At 38.9% G+C, this 20,850-nt stretch overlaps 1 protein-coding gene across 2 annotated transcripts; it reads right to left on the minus strand.

The window, feature by feature from the left end:
- Positions 1 to 1,572: 1,572 nt before the first annotated feature.
- On the minus strand, positions 1,573 to 10,397 carry ehf (ets homologous factor). Of its 2 annotated transcripts, none has more exons than XM_040133442.1 (9): positions 10,234 to 10,397; positions 6,657 to 6,771; positions 5,887 to 6,144; positions 4,704 to 4,748; positions 4,558 to 4,602; positions 4,402 to 4,464; positions 4,202 to 4,246; positions 3,913 to 4,108; positions 1,573 to 2,272 (listed from the first exon to the last, which is right to left on the minus strand). In XM_040133442.1, exons 2-9 carry the CDS (start codon positions 6,730 to 6,732, stop codon positions 2,173 to 2,175), a joined length of 828 nt encoding a protein of 275 aa, XP_039989376.1. In that variant the 5' UTR covers positions 6,733 to 6,771; positions 10,234 to 10,397; the 3' UTR covers positions 1,573 to 2,172. The 2 variants fall into 2 exon arrangements, with proteins under 2 accessions (XP_039989376.1, XP_039989375.1); XM_040133441.1 differs by having other exon boundaries at positions 5,866 to 6,144.
- Between the last annotated feature and the right edge of the window lie 10,453 nt (positions 10,398 to 20,850).

Raw genomic sequence — 20,850 nt, forward strand, 5'->3', positions numbered from 1 at the left:
GCTGCAGAGGTTAGATCAGTCTAGACAATTTGCCTAACTGTTCACTTATCTTCAGTCAGTCACATCAAACATTATCCCTTATCACAGCTCACAGCAGCATCCACATCATTCAAAAATGAAACTGAGGACAGATCTCAGAGGTTCATACCTTTCTGTGCCTCTGATCAGTCATTGGAGACTACCATTAATTGCCATGTCCGCCTCTTTGTGCTATATTAATGTTCATGTTAATGTTCAATACACGGTGTCTTAATGCTATGGTAATGAAATACAATGAAGCATATGAGGTAAAGGTTAAATAATACACAAAGCCTATTCATAATGCTTTCCCTCATTTGTTTGTGGCTGTTTAACAGTTGCTCTCTGCCTCACAGAAACAGCATCAAACACAATCTCCTTCTCCCTGTCATTATTTAAGCATTTAAAACACAAACAACTTCTAATCATGCTTCTTATTTTAATGAAACATTAATCACAATTCTGTTTAATATTGTATATATTCCAGATTAAAGCATATATGGATCATGACAAGTGCTACACTAAAGAAACTACAAAGTGAGATCGCGCCATGTGAATAATGTAACAAGACAGAATCTAAACAATGGGATATGATTGATATGCACTTTAATTTGAATTGCAATTCTTGCTTGTTTCATGTAATGTAACAATATGGCAATCAGTAGCTTTTATCTCAATCCAATCAGGAGCAGTCACTGACTATATTGTTTCTGCACACAAATTTCTTTATTTCATCCAATCATCAACGGAAAACAAAATGATGTGCAAACTTCTCTAATCAGAGATGGTTTCCTGCCACCAGGAAGAAATTATCTGTTAATCTTTTAGAAATTCCCTTAGGTCTGATACTACAAGATTCATGTCTAGTTTTAAACAATGTGTGTGAGAGTGGAAAAAGTTTGAACCCATCAGGAAAGATAATAACAGACCGTGGTGTCAATCCAGGCCATGCTATGTAAAGAAGGGTTACAAAAGTGAGATAAATCAGCATGAAGATTAGACCCAGATTTGCTTGTGAACACAGGTCAAAGAAAGGAGCCTTTTATTGACACTGCTTTAATCTTGTTGGCCATCGAAGCCCAGTCATTCATCTGCTGCCTGCAGGAACCTGCTTGGCAGCTATGGCACGCACTGGCCAACAATTAACTGTCTGGCATTTCACTCTGTCATGATAAATCAGAAATGACCTGCACTATCTCTAAGAGCATGGGGCAACTGATTTAGGGGGAACAAGTTTTACAGCTGCAGATCTACAGTAAGTCACACTCAGTCAATTAGGTCAAGTCTGGGAGAGAATAGTGACAATTTCGGGCGTAGATTAAAGCAAAAAGCTGATTGATCTAAGTGATCAGAGTAACATCTCGTGGGCATCTCAGGAATTGTCCTTTTCTTGATTACACCATGACACCCAAATTGTAGTAAATGTGATTCTGAAGAAATGGCTTTCATATAATAAAAACAATCACAAGCTTTATTTGTATGAAACATAGACAAACATTTACACACTTTACAGTTTAGTGAATGCAAACTATGAAATGAACCAAATAGGACAAACCATGATGTTACTTTGCTGTAAATATTTATTCTTTATCTATTCTTTTTTATTTATCCTTGTATGTCATTGGTGCATTGTACTTGTGACATGTTATTTTTGTTATTATTTATTTTTGTTTTTAATGCTGTGATGAAGTATGCTTCCCAAAGGACACTTCACTGAATCAATGTCAAAACGCTGAGCATACATCTGTTTGCCAACTGTGTTTGAATGCTACATCAACATGTGCTCTTTTGGGACTTGAACAGTGTAAAGTATCTGAAAGAAAACGAAGATTCATCATGTTTTATGTCAGTTTTGATATCGTTTTCTTCAGTGAAATCTTTTTTAAACGTGTCTTTGTGAAGTTTGCCTTCTGGCATGTTGGTATAAGAAGCAAAGTGTTTTTTTTTTGTTTTTTTTTAATAAGGCACAATAAAGAACATCTCAGTGCAGTGTCACAACATTGGATTTAAAGAAAGAAATAATGAGGCAAACATACCATTATAAACAATGTGTAAACAGTTCAAACATATCTTTATCAAAAACACTCAGTTGCAACTATAATAAAACATCACATTTGCATATAACATCAAATAAAACATAAATTAATGAAATAGTCACTTCTCTGACTCCCTCCATCCTCTTGCGTTCCTTCCAAACTTGTAAACCAGTCTGCGTCCGTCTACTCGTTCCAGGATTTCCCTTTTGTAGTAATATCTGTAACAAAGCACAGATGCACTGACTAGTAAATGAAATTCAAAATTGAATTCATTACAGATCATCTAAAGTGTGTTTAAATTTTCAGATGCTTTAGGTTCTTATTTGTTAAATTAAATTTCAACTGCATTTAGTTTGAACTGTCAGTGTGCATTTACATACATAGCCCACTGACAATTCAACTGCTTGCTGGGTTTAAACTAAACAATAAAATATTACATTTTTTCAGTGATACACTCTGATACAACTGATGTCAATTCGTACAATTCAAGTGACACATAAACTCCTTTCACTGTAGTGCTTATACTTAAACTGACACTTGAAACCCTTTCAGTGAATTAATTTCAATGGTAATTTCAGATGGTTAAACTGAAAGTGGAACTTTCCGTTTAATGATTATCATTTAAAGAGGTTTTAACCGAAAATTTTCTTTAGAAAATTTCGGTTTTTCATATTGCTTTTTTAAAGCAAGTGAAACTGATTATAGTTACTGTGTTTATCATATTTCTGTAATCCTAGGATGTGTAGAAGAAAATATGAGGAGAAAGGCATCAAAAATTTTAAAATAATTATAATTTTAAAATGTCATCATTTTTTTCTTGTTTGATTATTAATGATCCCTGTAAATTTTTCATCAAATAGATGATAAATAGGTGTCTCAAAAACCAATAGCTGATAAATGAAAAAAAATAAATAAATAACAGGCAACCTCAGTTTCTCTGTTGTTTAAATCATGGTCTTCTCTCTAATAATGTTTTAAATTTCCTGTAAAGATAAGGTAATGTATCCAGACCTATGGAATGTGCACATTTTTTTAAGTAAATCAAAGTAATTCAAACCAAAGGAATAGTTTTGCAACAAAGTTAGTTTGGTTGTTATTCCTCTGCTTTTGTTATTCATAAGAGAGAGCACCAATCTGTCTGGTGATGCCATCAAGCTGCAAATCCCATCGCTGCACAACAGTAAATAGAAAATCAGCTTTGTGGTCACAGTGACAATACCTCTGGGCACATGTTGTAGTTCCCAGTTGTTTGCACTACAATGAAATTAAGCTCATTAGATTAGCTCATTTGAATGTAAAGCTGTAACCATCGCGGCAGCCAGGAAGATTTTCTGAGGAGAGGGCCATTTCAGTGAAAAAAAAAAAAAAAAAAAGTCCATTCTAGGTAATCAGTGATAGGGAATGGCAAGTACTGTATGTGTTTTAAAGGGTTGAGTTCTCTGGCTGTAGATGTGTGGCTCTTAATGATGTCACTAACAAGGGCCTTTTAAGTAAACTGGACTAGCAGCAATGCATTGTGAAATATCTTCCTCACCACAGATTCTACAAGCTATTGCTCAACTAAAGAAAACTCCTGTGTAATTTTAAGATGCTGACTGTACTGAAAGGGCAGGGCGTTTTTTTTTTGTTTTTTTTTAAGTTTCACTCCCCTTCAAGGGAAATTTACACAAAGAAAAGGCTAAGTCACAGCCTACAGTGTGTGATTACATTCAGTGACGACAGTCTCTAGTGAAAACTTTTACCGACAGCGCCTCGCTTAAGTAGTGTAAAGCATATGTGCATGAGTGTGTGTTTACGGTATGCAGACATGATGTTCTGTATTTTTGTAACTCCATGTATGCGGGATGCTTAGGCGTACCTCATTGCCCGACTTAGTTTCTCGTAGGTCATGCTGCTGTTATTCTTCTTCTTGCCCCACAACTGTGCCACTGCCTCTGACTTAAGGAAGCGGAAAACCCCCTCTGTCCGATCCTCCCACTTGATCAGCCCTGGGTTTCGCTCTGGGTTCAGTAAAATGTCCCTGATGAACTCCCACAAGTGGGTCCCCCTCGGGTCTGTTTGGGGCAGGGGTTGAATGGTAGTATTAAACATATATGTTCAGAAAAAGAAAAGATAATAAAATGTGAGTATGTATTCATCTTACTTACTGTGTTTTTTGACCTGATGAGGACGACTGTAAGATCTTTTTATGTCTGAGAAACAGAAGGGAGATTACTGTTGAGTGCTTTTGTTGAATCCTTTGATCTAGCTGATTTGAAGCTGACTTGAACTGTGAACAGCTTGATTGCATAGTTGTCTTGAGTTTAGATAATAGTCATTTATGTTGGATATATTATGAATTCCTCACCAGGACTAGAAGGGGTGGGAGAGGCAACAGGTGCGAGGGGGTGAATTGCGGGATCATAGATTTCTAAGTTAACAGTGGAAAGAAAGAGTTTATTTGTTATATGATCTATTTTGAACATAGCATTAGTAGTAGTAATGATGCAGATATTTATAATACCTCCAGGTGGATAGCTGACATCTGGAAATGGACAGGAGAAATCTACTGTAAAAGAAAAAAAGCAAGCGGAAGTCGAATGAATATTTATATTTTAATTTAATTCAATTTTATTTAATTTGCTTATAGCTTGTTTGAGAGACTCTTACACTCCGGTTTGAGCTCCAGTTGCCCTATTTCCACATGGTACTGTCCTGTACAGAGATGAGAAGGAAAAAGGATTGTGAATTACTAGCACAAATTGGGAAATTAAATTAATCAGTGTTGTGTAATATTAGAAGATTGATTATTCACTTCCACATTCATGGTGAGTCATCAAAAATCTATAAACTGAGTCACTGCATAAACCACTGAAAGCCTCTTTAGGGCCCTAAAATATATGTTATACTGTGAGGCAGTCTCAGATTTCATGCAGATATAGCAGGACATCTGTTGTGTTGCTTTATGGCATATTCAGACACTGCTTTAAAGCTCAAAACAGGAGGAACGTGCTGCATTTCCAGTGCCAAAACCTTCACTATTTTCATAATTGGGAAAGAAGAGAATGAAAAATGACTTCTTGCATTATCTGTTTTTGTTGTTCTTCACGATAAAACATCTAGAGAAACAGAAGTAGCAACAAACATGTTTCAATACGAAGCAACATTAGGAATCAAATCTAAATTTTAAAGTTGCCACAGTCTTACCCATCACAACAGTCTCAAGTTTTAGTGGTAATTATACCCAACATTAAAAACTGCGTATAAATGTAACATCTTGTTTCAAGATACTGAGCTGGTTTCTTACAGCCATCAATAACAATAGCATTATTGTGCTCCTTTTTGGTTTACCTTGAATTTTTCCTTAACTTGGAGGTTAAACCTGTTGTATGTGCTGTTGTTTTGAAATGTCATTAAGTTATATTATATATATTTATCCCTATAAGTTCCTCTAAGACACATCTACACATAGTAGTTATAGTTAAAAGACCAAGGGCGAAGCCTCAGGTCGATGAACCCCAGTTTGTTTGCAATAGCCTCCAAACTCTAATTAAAATGTACCAGTTCTCAGCTTGTTTCTCAGCTTCACAACCCCTCTGTGCTTTGTTAGAAGACACACTCTAGCAAGAGCAAACAACAAATCCATCATCTCCCTCACTTTAAGCAGTCCTTCACCCCTTTACGGCACCATGCAGTGCGACCCCTGAACAGCTCTGTGATCCCTTCTCAGCATCACTTCATCAAGACTGCTCCAGACCCAACATGAATCACCCAGCTCCTCTTTTATTGGGACTAATCAACCCCCCCCCCACACACACACAGACACACAAACCCCTCAGACTTTCAGACACACCGCTCCACTTGAGCTCTGTGATGCTGTGGAAGAGAATGGGTCCCATGCTGCCAGCAGCACGAATGAAATCCTGGTAGCTCAGGCTGCAGAGCTGATGGCCGTCCATATCAAAGTTTTGGAAGGGAATGTTGGCAGCATCGATCTGGTGCATGTCCATGACTTGCTGCAGCCACTCCCACACCTGGTATTTACTCCAGAACTGAGGCTGGGAGTCATGAGGCCACAGGCGACTTGTGTAGCCAGACATCACCATCGGCACTGGGGACAGACATCAGTGATTAGCATTGTATGAAAACATTCTAAATACTGCATTTGTCTTCATCAGTTAATTATTTTGTTTTAATGTAAATATGCATCTGATGACAGAAACATGAATTCCACCACCAAAGGTATTTGTCAATAATTACTGTAATCTGCAGAGCAGTTTACTAAAAGAGCTGCTGAGCTACTTCTCACTCAGGAAACCCTAATTCATGCCTTGCGTTTCTGAGCTCTAGGCTCACCAGGTGAGCAACACATCAGTCGCTAATTGTTGGAGGATTTTTGTTTTGCATTGCAGTTTCATAACCAGTGAGAAAGCTGGATTGTTGAATAGAGAGCAATCTGAATCCTTCAGCAGAACAAATTAGCATATTTTCTTGAGGCGTTTTAGGATATTATTCAGACAATTTAATTAACTGATTCCCATCAGTGAAGATTGCACACATACTGCCAGGAAGGCATACAGTAGGATTCATCATGAGTGTGTTAGCGTAGGCCATAAGCCTCACCATCAGGGTAGGAGTTAGTTGGGCCCCAGGTAGTGGTCAGCTGGCTGTCCAGGGTGGTGGTTGGAGTTCCGCTCATATTGCAGCTTCTACACTCTGATGTACCATGGCCCAGGGGCTGAGGCAAGAGGGGAGTAATTTATTGTTTGGACAGGTTAAAATGAAACAATAAGGGGGGCATCCAATGACACAACAAACAACTACACTTGAAACATTCTAATAGTACATTGCGATTTTACTTCAAATAAGATCAAAATACTCATAACACATACGATATGTTAATGCATGTTCGTTTAAGTCAACTGAATGTTTGCATACATTAAAGCTATTATCCTTAAGATTTGCAGACCCAGTTTGAATTACATTCACTGATTCTCTCTCTATATAGCAGTCTTGAATACTAGTGGCGGCGTCAGTCATTCCCATGCTGGATTCAGATTGCTACCCACATATAACGGATTCACAGGATAACAATGCATGCATGTATCTCCAGTGCAATTTTATGTCATTCATAGCAAACTCACTTTTTACTGTTCCTTCTCATTACACTGTATCATAGCCATATCAAGTTACTGCTAATGAAAACAAAATATCATAGTGTCACTGCTTCAACAGTTGGCTTTTATTGAGAAGCAGCCACATAAAATGCAATGTGTCTGTCATCGCAGTGCGATCTAAACGTGATCATAAAGTAGCTGCTCAATGAGTGTTTTCCGTATTATTACACCTTTCTTGCTGTTACCATTGGTAACCACAGGTGTGGCCCAATTGTCGGGGCCCAAAAATTGTCAAGATTACAATGCTAATCCGCGTGAATAAGTTGATTAATTCAATTTAATACATTTATCGAGCCATGCTTAATAAACCATCTAAGGGCGGTAAAAAGTAGCAGCATAGAGAAGTTGTGGATGAATGGATCAGTTGGGCTTTATATTTTAAGGGAGGTTTATTTGTTTTAACAAAGTGTAAAACTTCCATTTCCATCCGTTCATCAGTTTTGTAATCATATTTGTTCTGGGCTGCTTGTAAGCTCTTCAGTTCACTAAATGCTCAAAATGCATTACGTAACAGAAACTTACAGTACATATTTCTGATGTCATTATATTTTCTACACTTAATGATTTTACATACCTACAGCTGCTTATTTCTTTGTGAGTTGATTTAGTATTTAGCTTATACTGCACTCCCTCTCATGCTTCACCTTTGCAGTTACTACTGAGGGGTTTGCAGCGCTGTATATGTATACAGATGGGTGACAAATTAAAGGAAATCCTGAATAAATGAGTGTAATCATAACAAATGCAGATGCTTCCATACAGGGAACAAGGACTCACTGAATGCTTTAAGGAGTATGAAAAGTAGTGATACTGTATGTTATCTTTGTGTGGAGCTGGGGCCTAGTGTTTGTATAGTAGTACTTCTACGTGTCCTAAGTGAACACTTTCGACAGAGTTGGCTTGAAAGCCTCAGCGCTTAAACAAGGCTACATCAACCCACTGGCAATGGCCTTCACAGACTTCAGATCTAAAACCCCGCTTAACACCTATGGGAGACTTTGTAATGATGTGTCAGACAGCGCTCTCCACCACCATCATCAAAACTACGAATGAGGGAATATCTTTGGGTTACTGCTCATTCCTCCAGTAGAGTTTAGAGACTTGGAGAATCAATGCCAATGGGGCTAAGAAGCTGTTTTGGAGGCTTAAGGTGGAACAACACCTTACTAAGACACTTTATGTTGGTTTTTCCATTAATTTGTCACCACTCTGTAGAAAATGAAGGCATGTTTCAGACTCAGCCACAAATATATTTGCATCCCATGTAAATAAAGCCTGTCAGAATTTCAGCAGCTCCTCTGTTTTGCCCAACAGGAGGTGGAGAAGTGTTGCACACACACAATAGCTAGTCATTTCTGATAGTTTACACTGCCAGTATCTGGTTTCATGTTTTTTTTTCTTAAGTTACCTGGAATTTGGATTCTGAATGGTTGAGACATGAGTCATTAAATGCCAGAGTTATTAAGTTTAGTTTAGTTTTTAAGACTGCTGCCAAAATAAATAACTGTTTTCCATTCTACAATCTACATTGTAATTTTTGCTTCCATATATTCCGTTATTATGTTGTTTACACAATCCATGCCCCTTTTGAACAGGAACATTTCCCAAAATTTAAGCAAAACATTTTGGCTTTAAGAGGTGAACTTAATTTTTTTTGAAACCGGATATTAATTCTCTGTCTAAGATGAGAAATGGGAAAAAAGGGTTTGTGACAGTTAAGTGACTGTTGTAAATGTTAATGAATTATCATATAATAAACAAACTGTCAAAGGTCAACATGATGAGTGACATCTCTTTCAGATGGCCTCACAATGAAACTAATTTGTTACACAGTGACCCATGCTTCACCTGTTCCCTGGAAGATCACGATCACACATTTATGATAGGTTATAAACAAAATTACGCAAAGCCTCGTCCCATATTTCAACAGTAAATACTCTGCTACCAGCCGAACACATCCATGACATACTGACAGGCGACTGAATCTCCTTAAAAGTCTGGCAAACCCGTTTTACAAAAACCCAAAGTCAAGATCCTTGAACAAGATTTTCCCTGGAGATAGGTGACACATGCTGACATGCCGAAGTAGAGCAATTGCTCATCTGCCAAGTCTACTCAAATGCCTTATGGTGTGTGTTTACCCTGGACACTGTCTACCTCTGTCAAACAGGTATATTATCAACAAGGCAACAAGTAGTTTCTATCAATACAACAATCATGTACAAGAAAGGCAAAGACATAGCAACAGTTATTGATCAATATCCTGTTAGATGAGACATGGTGAAAAATCCCTCTACTGTAAATGCTTTTATCATGATTTTAGAATAACTTGTGAAGAAGCTCACAGAAGCATTTTGTCAACTCTCAAGAAGACTGTTGGTTTCATCTCTCTCATACTGGCCTTTTGATAGCACTGAACCTAACTTGGTTGGTAGTTCTGATTTAATACCCTCGATTTTTGCTTTGCTTTTTAAATGAACCTTTTTACTGTAAATATTGCTTTTGAAACGAACCTATAATTAAAACTGCGGTTGATGCCATGGCATTAAATATGCAACCTTTCTGTAACACCAACAGAGTGAGGAGGTCCAGTGTTGGTAATGTGAAAGAGTGCTGAAATATCACATTTACAGCATTATTATGCATGGCATTAAACAAAACTTTATTTTTATGTATCTGATATTCTCAGTAAATACGTGCAAATTTTTGAAAATTTCCAATGCTGTTCAGTATGATTGTACACACTTTTACTCTATTAGCTATGGCATCACTCAAGATTTACATGTAAGAGAACTGGAGATACAAAGCCACTGGGAAAGAAAAATAAGACATCTATTTCCAAAATTTTTTATGACAAAAAAACACGTTTCTTCCATATTTTTCCAGAATATCCACATTCTGTCGGGGCACCATGAACAGAACATACCAAAATTGCATTAATATACACTGGCCCTATTAGACCAGCCTTCAGTTTGACTATAACGTGTTTAGTTATTTTGAACTGCACCAGTTTGGAAGCCTACCAGAGCAGTAGAACGGGGTCCGACCAGGCCTGGTAAAGGTCTCACGTCGATCCACTTCCAACACAGCTGAATATAGATCAATACAGTTTCTGTTGATTCCAATACTCTACAGGACTAGTGTTTACAGCCAGGCGAGATGAGTCCTTTTGCTTCCCAAATCTTTGAATTGACAGATGAAAGTATGCAGACACACTAGGTGTTGCTCCACCACAATGGGTTTTTTATCCTCCTAACTTCCTTATCCTGCTCCAATTGGCTACCTGTCCGGGCTCATACCAGGTAAGTATTTGCATAATGCACACCCACACAACAACAACCCCCACCTCCCACACATAAAGAGACATAAATCTACACACACACACACACACACACACACACACACACACACACACACACACCTGACATAACTTTTATATTCCCTATTGGTACTGTTCCCTCTCACTTACTCTCTTAAACACTCAAACACACAAACACACACTCACTCAAGCAGAAGAGCACACTTGTGAGGAGGCATGGATCCAAACACATTCGAAAGCGAACAGAGGGAGCCTTAAATTGCTTAAAGTCATTGTTCTTATGATTGCTTAAAGAGAGAATTTGCTCCTTTTCCTTTTTGAAAGTTACTGGAACTGGCATAAAAACACAAAAAAACCACACACACACAAAAAAAACAAAATTAGTGGCTGTGTGGCTGAAGAGACTGTAAGAAAATGCCTTCGTGTGGTTACACATTTACAAATGTCTCTAATTTTCAGCTGTCTTTTAACACAGTGGCCTCTTTGAGCTGTGAATCTGGAAATTAAATTGATTATCTGGGTCTTTCTGGTCGCTGAGCACTATTTAGGACAAGCTCATTTTCACATAGAGCTACGGATGACCTCACTTCATCGCAATCACATCAAAGCTATCTTTTTAAAATAGCTTAAAATAGCTCAAATAGCTTCCACTGACATGCGGGGATCCACAGGTGTCTGAGTGGAGACTGACAGTTAATAATTAGCTTTTGTATGCGTCCTACAATTCCCAGTGAGCATCACACGACGGCAGCAGAGAATCAAAAACAGCTTTGTTATGTTTGAATTTTTTGCCAGTGTTGAACTGTTTTCCTGTCAGGTATCATATATTTTTCCCTTTGTGACATTCACAAAATGTGCTACTTTTGAAGAGGACATCAAATGATACTGTAAATGACATGTTGCATTGAGCTAAGTCAGTGTATATACTGTTATCCAAAAGATAAAATCATGTTACTGATCAAATCGGCTGCTGTGCACTGGCAAGGCTGTGCTAATAAAGAAAGGCCGTGAATGTGAAAGTGATTGCTTTTTTCAAATTCTTCAAAACATGTTTGTCCTGTTTAGTGGTATTTTACAGTTGACATCAGTCAAATGCAGAGCGTCTGTTTCCAAATCAAACCCGGACAGATTAAACACTATCCAAGCAGAAGGAAATGTGTCAAAAAAGCATTTTTACTGAACTTTGCCACCCTTTATATCTGCTGTTGCCCTACACTGACAACGATGAGAGGGAGTTCAAACCTTCTATTTTTGCTTCACGCCAATTAGAGTTTGGGCAAAATGTAACATCTTTGATCTGAGATCTAAATCTGATCTGTCGCATTGTACTACTACAATACCTCTTGGGACCAGAGGCACTAAGAGTATCATGTTGATAATTGAAGTGACTTTGAGCAGGGTTGAACTGTATAATAGGCTGAAGCAGGGAGAGGTCTGTGAGGAAAGTATGCCGGGTTTCAGAGCCTCTTCAGCAGAGTTGTGTGGAGGGAAACGAGAGATGATGCTGAACAGATAAACTCAATTAATTTGTTCTCATATAATATGAATATATATCATATGTATGTATGTAATCATATAAAACCAGTTCCAAGTCTTAATATTTAATCATCTCAAGAAAGCTAGAATAAAACATACAGTGCATTACTAAAAAGCATATCTTATTATCCCAATAGGCTGACATTAATGGTATTTCCTCATTCCATAGAGCCCTGTGATAAACATACTGGCTTCTGTAGTCTCCACAGTTCACACTGAGCTCACTGTGGAAACTCACACTCTCTCTCTGAGTGTGTGTGACTTGGACTCCTGCCCACAGCTCAGCCTCAAAGGTAATGAGGGAATTCAGTGTTAGCATGATTATCTCTCTCTGAGAGTTCCTCTCATATCCCCATGCACGCCAGATCACTACAGTCCTAATGGTAAAAACCACGACTCCTGATCTCCCTGCAACTCTCCGACACCATCCTGCCTGCATGGGTTACGGATAAATCGCTTTTAGCCCTCTCCGCAGCCCGTCTGTTACCTATTTGTAACACAGATGCTATTTTCTGGATTTTTTTGCAGCAGTTTCCCAGTCTCTTTCTAAAGGGTAAACCGCCTCCAGGATGTAATTTGGGAACTAAGCTGCATTTGGTGACGTCCCACTGTGAATGCCTGACCAGATTTTATCGCAGTAAGATTTATAAGCACATCAGCAGTGAACTAAAGTCCCACACTTCTCATCATGGCCAACAGTTTGGCCTGCTTCTCAACTTCTTCTTCTTCATCTTTTCTTGTTCTTTCTTCATCGTACCTTTCTTTTTGCTACGTCACAGGGAGAGCCTAGTATGTGGCATCTCATTTCATGGATCTTCGTTCTGCTTTTTCAGGGTGGATATGGGTTGACATATGCAGAAGTTCATTGGGGGAATAGCAAAAGGGAGAGAGAGAGTGGGAGAGATCAAAGTCTGTCATATCAACTCCGCTCTGTGTGAGTCAGCGTACAAAAATCGTGAGAGGCAGTGAAGACAACCTCCCAGACACAAGAAAATGTCATCAAATGCCGTCATTATAGACAGTGTTATCTATTTTTAAATAGAGAGTCAAGTAGAGGCTTATGTCACCCTCCAATAATAGTACACTACTGATCCATTTATAAAGAAGCTTAAACTTTCTTAGTGGTACTGTGACATATTAATATTTTACTTGAGGATGCAGTCAAAAGTTTCCCTTTGAAAGGAAAGGCTGTCAAAGCTGTCAGTCAGAAGAAACAGACAAGACAGGAGGAGGGTACAGTTTGCATGCTCTAATGAACAGGAACTTATTAGCGGGAGTATGTCTATTACTGTCCCACTTGCCTCCCCTCTTTCATTAGCTGCTTATCACGCCCGTTAGTGTCATCTTCAATACTTCACATTTTGATTAGCATATGATCCACAGGGAAAGAAGGAAAAATGATTTTATTAGTGTGAATTACTGCTACAAATGACAATTTCACTGCCTAAATTGTAATTTTACGTTTCCTCCCTGTCAAAGAACAATGGCTGTGTAGTTGCTGTAATAAGAAGTGCAACAGAAAAATGAATTATTCATAATCCTCTTCCTCTCTTGTTCTTTTGAACTCCACTATTTCTGTTTGCTTGGGATCTGGCTGGTATTCCGCACGGAGAACACAAGTTCTGTATGTCGCACCAGTGATATGTTCAGGTGCAGGAGTGCTAGAGCGTGGCGTAAATGATTTAAAAATACCTTTCCAGCTGTACAGTGTCCAGGAGCTTGAGTGCACTTGACAAGGTAGAGTGTAGATTCCGCCTCGGCCCATAGGTGACACTGTTGTCTCATATACTGCTAGGCATCTCTGAAAGCGAGGACGTGTGAGGAGTGAACAACACAGATGTGATGTGAGAATGTGTAGGCAGTGAAACATGCTTCCTGACGGTTATTGACTAAGATACCTATGGATGGTGCTACTCATATGGGATACAGTAAGCCACATGCATTATCAGCTCTTCCACGGGGCTGTAAGAAGGATGCATGCGAGAGAAAGAGAGAGTGGAGAAGGAGCGGCAGAGCTGACTCCAAGTAACGCAGGACCAGTTTGTTGGCATAGCTGTATTGTACTATGGGTTGGCAACAGCAAAAGGCAGCCCATTGTGTTTCAGTTACCACATCACAGAGATGGACCACAAACACAGTTCTTCCTGGACATCAATGACTGCTTGTCTGTCAGTGTCCTAAGTACTACATGTACAATACTTTATATGAATGAAATGCTAAGAATGTATTCTTGTTATTGGGGAATAACTAATGACTGCACCACTAAGTAGTAATGAACAACACTTAAAGCTGTTACAATCAATATTTTTATAAAATAACAATGGATCAAACTTTTGCGCATAGTGACAAACTCAATAATTCACACACAACTTTGCATTTCCCCTCAGTTCTATTAAAAAAAACCCCATGACTATCCAACTAATTTTTTTGCCATTTGCAGATGCAACAGCTGCTTTTCAGCAGAAAAGCTCTAAAAACCCATTGTACTGTATGCTATCTGTCTAACACTAAACAGAAGAAACAGTTAGCCACTTGCTGGCGAACACAGTGGAGCACTTAGCTACTAAAGAGGCAGATATTTCACTCAAGAGTTGGTAGAGAGCAAATAGTGCAAAAAGGAGAGAGAATATTGAACTATTTTTCAGGTGGCCAAATACTTAATTCGAATGAATGTTAATGGTAATATGTGTCTGCTGGATGTGTTTATACTATAAGCTGCATTCAAGGGGGCAAAAAAAATTGTAAATAACTTGGTTTTAATATGTGAAAACATGCTTATTCGCTATCTTGCTGAGAATTAGCTGAGAAGATTGATATACCTGTACCTGTCTGTTGAATACGAAGATACAGTCAGTAGGCTATTAGCTTAGCTTAGCATATAGACTGGAAACTAGAGCTGGCCTCACTCTATTAGTTAACAAAATCAGCCTATCAGGACTCTGACAGTCGCTGTTTAACATGTTATATAGCTTTTGTTTAATCAGTAGCAAAACCCATGTTTTGGTTTTGTGGGGGCTTGTGTTAAAACCTCAGTATGATCCAATAGAAATCATTGCAAAGGGCAGAACTAAAATTTGAACTCCATGAGAACTAGTTGAGTGGCCGCGTACAGAAATACACATACCAGGCCACTAGCATTGAGACCTACACCAGAAGAAAAGCAATGGAAAAAATGCAAAATTAAAATAAAAGTGTCTTTTTAAATAGGTGAACTTGCTTCAATCTCTCTGAGGAAAAGTGCATCCCAGAAATCTTTCTTTTATAACAAGAACTTACTGAGCACAGTGGACAAAGTGCTACCATACTGCATGCTTTTATACAGTAACTATTTTAGATAGTGGATGATAACTACTTGCTCTCATCCTGCATTAGCATTTCATTGTTGGGTCTGTCATCGCTGAAGTGGGTTATCTGAAAGTTAAAAATAATAATGATTCCATTTATGTACGTGACTTTCTGGAGGTCACTGAGTATTCATTGTTGATACAAATGTACTAGACCATTAATGTTTCGACCTTATACAGAAAAAGCTGTAAAAATGTGAAAATCAGTGAATGTTGTCATCATTTGAACTGCTAATACTGCATCAGTCAACATGCATGGTAATGGTGTTTATTATTCATACATATTTATCATTTTGTTCACTTAAAAAAAAAGAAGATTTTAAATAATCAACATGAGAGAGATTTTATTGACAATGATTTTGATATTTGCTGGGATGATTGATTAATCGATTAACTGACTACTAGTTGATTGATAACAGCGACAGGCAACAGGCAGTGGAATGGAAATAAAGTACATGAGCTTGTGCAATTAGTCAGATGTTGGCAAGAGTCATGGGTATAGTAGTTGCCATGGAAACACAAAGTATGCATGTAATCTTTGTCCACCCCTCATAAAGGAGCACCCCTACTTTGTACAGGTCGTTGGCAATCAAGAACTGAAATGTGATGAATGGCGAAATATGGAAAGATCAGTTATAGGACCAGAATAACGTGTGACTTACCAGTTCTGAAGGTTGAGCCATACTGTCGGCTAACCACCTGTGCCAGGCCAGCAGGGGGCTGATATTCTGATCTTAGTGAATTAGCTGTAGTGCTATTCAGAGCTGTCAACCTTTTCCTGAGATTACTAGATACCCCTTACTGCGTGCATATGATTATGATATATGATAATTCAGTGAAACCACATGTTGCAGGGCAGATTAATAATTTTGACCCTTCCCTGCAGAGTTAAAGCTGCCATCATACTTCACCATAATGAAAGATAATATTTTTCAGTTTCAAACACTTTGAAAGTACTTTACGGGTAACAGAAATCAGAACACAGTAGGCTTCCCTTATAATGACGTACATATTTGTAGTTTGTCATATCTTATTGGCGAAGAAAGTGGGGAGCATGATTTTTGGTCTCTACATGAGTGGTACTGGTGTTTATCATATAGTGGGAAAACGTTTTACACAGTTGCCTTTTGCGCACTCCTCTCCCATCTGGGGACCGGAAAGCTTAATGCTACAGTTTAAAGGATACGCTCAGTGCTTTTTTTTTTTTCTGTCTACAATGAAATACTCATACTCAATAGTCTGAGTTAGCCAAATCAATTATCTTACTATTACTATCCCTCTGCTGCAGTTCAGCAAGAAAACACTGTCCAGGCACACAAAAAGATAATAACTATGGAAAATAGGCTAACCAATTTGATTTGAACCGCTAAAGCCTCATATTAGCTTGAGTTGAACTCTTTGATTTAATTTTTTTTTTTGATTCTAGGAAGGGATCTCTTCAACTACAACAACTCTTAAATTTAGGGAAAGACTGTGGTAATGATTAGAAGTCGCCTGCATGAATGTCTGATGCTCTACATGCGTATCCACCCAGACCGTCACACCCCCACATTTTGCCTGGTGTAGTTATACAGGTCGCGGTGTGAGTAGGGACCTATATAGCCTGTTAATAAGAGCTTGTTTGTACTCTGTATACTCTCTAGATACACATTTGCTAACCGAAACAGGCTATATGTTAACTCTAAGATATTTCTTTCAACTGTTCTGTTAAAAGGTCCACTGGCACTGAACAGTGGCACTGGTTGCAAATATGGACATAATTTCTGGAGATTTAATTTAGACAGAACCAAAAAAAAAACAAACAAACCCCAAAATATAGAACCATGTGTGAGTTTTGTGTTGATCTTTGTTACAGTACTATAGGTCATTGTATTTTATTAAGAATCAATTAACAGTTGGGAAGGATGGCTGCTGACAGCGACGAGTGTGGGTTTTGGAGACAAACAACAAATTCATAAACGAGTCCACAGCTTGTTTTCCATTCATTATTACTTAATGATGCGTTTCCAGACTCTGCTGCTTCATGATGTTCCACAGCTAACTTTTGGCCTCAAAAGCAAAGGAAGAAAGATCATTTTCATACAGGAACGGACCCATCAGTAATGGGAAACACTCAAAAGACTAAGGAGCTATGCAGTGCACAGTGACCACCCCATCCGGCCACCAGCTCATCAGCATACCCTTTTTGCTGACGTATTTCCCTACACTAACAGCCAGCGATTGATGGCGGAGTGAGGGGGAGACAGAAAGTGACGAAAGGAGGGATAAAGGGACATTTCCAGGCAGTTTGAATAACACATCTGGAATCTAAAAGCGACTAATGTCTAAGCACTCCAGCCTGCCACCCATGTCTTTCCTTCTCGTTTTGTCTCACTCTCCCTCTCTGACTCTCTCTGTCTCCATTAAGAGTTAATAGGTTCTCAGCAGGGAATTTTAAACTGTAATTTGAAAGCTCTTCTGAACAACTTTGACAGTCTAAAAGTGGTACACTATGCCACCTGCAGAGCAAACAAACAAGGGGAAAGAAGGAGGATGTGAGAAACTGTACAGAAAGAAATGAGCGAGTGAGGGGAGGAGAACAACAATTAGCATTCCTGGGGCTGCATGTGTAACTAATTATGTGTGAGCATTATGACAGGGAGGCGGTTGAGTGCAGTGATGGGATCCCTGCTGCTTAATGAGCATGTCACAAGCTTTTGTCTGAGCTGACGGAAAGGGACAGTGCTCGATGACCACTGGCTATCCTGCGGATGTTGCGTGCGTTGCATGTGTTTTTGTCCGTTATGTCCCTTTGCGTGTCTGCATGCCATAGAGACTGATTTTCAAGGGGGAGTGGTATGCGACTGCAAACTCCAAACACATTCTGATGGAACGGGGAACATTTAAAAAATTCAACATAATGTTTGAGTGTTACATAGTTACACATCTATTGTTGCCTTATTACCTGCCGCAACAGCGTGACTGGTATTGTTTTCAACTTGTGAGTGTGTTTGTGTGTGTGTGTGTGTGTGTGTGTGTGTGTGTGTGTGTGTGTGTGTGTCTGTGTGTATGTGTCTTCATGGCAAAATGTGGTCCTGGAGACACATACTGTAGCGGGAACTACCACAGAAGTGGTTTTGAGGTCTTTGGCAGGTGTTTATATGTCTTTGGACAGATTTTGTCCCCACAATAGCATCGCAATCGTGAAAGATACTGTCACAAAACTTTAGAGGAGTGTAGTTGAGATCAAAAGGAAGACCGAGTGTGAAGATGGGTATGGTCTGACCCGTTAGCACTGAGCACTCATGCAATAATGTTTTAATGACTACTGAGTACTCATGGGTCTGATTATCAACATGTTGATGGGTGTCATGGCTGGTGTGATGCCATCGCAACATGGTCTCTAGTACGTTCATACTATTAATTAATTACCCATACCAACCCAAAACCTTAGTCTTACAGATTAATGTGGCTTTGTATAAATCAGTTCTTCTCTTCATATATCAAAGAATCTCTTGATATATAAGAGATATAATCAGCACTCTATGAGTCACTCTGTGACATTTGTTAAAAAAAAAGAAAAAGAAAAAAAAAGCATGAAAGCTTCCTTAAGAGTGGAGTGAACAAATTATGTGAGGGAGTGGGCATATTGCTGAGCCTGTGAGAAAGATGAGGTAACGAGCCGTGTATGGATCTAAATCTTGATTTTGAAATCGACAGAGAATTTCAGAGTTCCAGTCTTTACCTTCATAAATAATGATTGTTAATCAGTGCTGTTCAAAAAGTCCCCCTTGCTGGCTCTGTCTTGTGTTAATCAATAATGGTTGCAGCGTTTGCATGCAAAATATCACTATACAAGAAGGCAGCAGTCATTTGGTTTTTGAGATCGCCTACAAGGGATTTAGTGGTCGAAACTCATAAAACAATACAGGAGAGGTAAAATTTGTAAACTGGGAAATTTTAGCCATGCTCAAGGCATGGCTCTAGGGATGGCAATGTCCATTAACTGGTCAATGCACAACTTTTGTCCAGACTGAAACATCTAAACAACTATTGATGTCATGAAATATTTCACAGACATTCAAGTTCCCCCCCGAAACCTACTGACTTTGGTGATCCCCTGACTTTTCCTCTAGCGCCAGCAGCAGGTCAAGGTTTTCATGGTGGAATATCTCAACATTTACTGAATCGACTGGGAAAAAAAGGTTTTTAGGCAGTCACTGTTCCCAGGCTATGGATCCTATAACGTTCCCTGTAGCGCCACCATGAGGTTGAAATTTGTGGTTTTGACGTCAGCATGTTACCATATACTCATGTATGCTAACGCGTACACATATATCCAGCAGCATATATGAACTTATTTTATTGAATCCATGCCGTAACCAAATCAAGATTTTAAAAACATATATTTTTCTACATGCTATGTTATTATTCATAAGACAACATATTGAATGATGTACTGTGCAGGTACTTGTTTACAAGATTCGTGCAAATCATTACAATTTCAAATGCCATTCCTGAAGTCTGAAGTGCTGCTAATCTACATTCCAAAGTTTTTCAAGTCCTCATATAGGTTAAAACATACAATGTAGAGAAAGACTCCTCAAATACAATTAAGTCGCCATAATCACTTTCTCGAGGCGACAGCGAGAAGAGAAAGATTAATGGTGTGGAAGAGCTGTGAGGGAGGGTACGTATTCTTCACCATCTTGCCCCTCTCGCTCACTTCCTTTCAGCCCCCATCCTTTTTGAACAGCTGAAAAGTCTGAGATACATTATTGGAGCTAATCAGAGTCGAATGAGGAAAGCGCTGAGGTGAGACAGCAGAAATTACCTCCCTCCTTGCCCTGCCTGTTCTCTGTGCCCTCTTTCACCGAGCCTCTGTCCACATGTTCTCTGATAGAGGTGGCGGGATAAAGGTGGAGGGAGATGATGCTGGGGGGGGATGCAGCTGAGGTGTAGTCACAGAGCTGCGACTATTGCACTCCGAAGTGAAGAAGGTGATGAAATGATCCTCTAATACAATGAAGTGAGAATGAAAAGAAATGAAGGTTACAGTAGAGGGTGATTAAGACTTAATGTAATTTAATTTTTCTTCTTTATTGTCCAGATGGTGGTAGTTCTTGGCAAACCCAACACACCAGTGACTTTACAGAATTTACTTTAATGAATGATCTACGACAACATCCCCTCACACAATGATAACACATGAGATACTAGACTTTATGGTGGCTTCAATCCTCAATTAGGCTTATGTTTGGTTATGTGGGTGTCATGTCTGTCCGTGCAACACTGAGAATGGATCAGAGCTGGTTCTCGTTTTGGGGTGGAGGTCCAAAGGTAGTAGATATGACAGGTTGAAAATAATTGCGCCTGTGCCCCAGCAGATTCCTTAAATCAATGTTTGGCACCAGGTAGAGTCAGCAATCTCATACATGCTTACAGTAAAAACATTGCAATAT

Source organism: Xiphias gladius, chromosome 8, assembly GCF_016859285.1.
Source record: "Xiphias gladius isolate SHS-SW01 ecotype Sanya breed wild chromosome 8, ASM1685928v1, whole genome shotgun sequence".
In the NCBI taxonomy this organism is placed as follows: Eukaryota; Metazoa; Chordata; class Actinopteri; order Istiophoriformes; family Xiphiidae; genus Xiphias; species Xiphias gladius.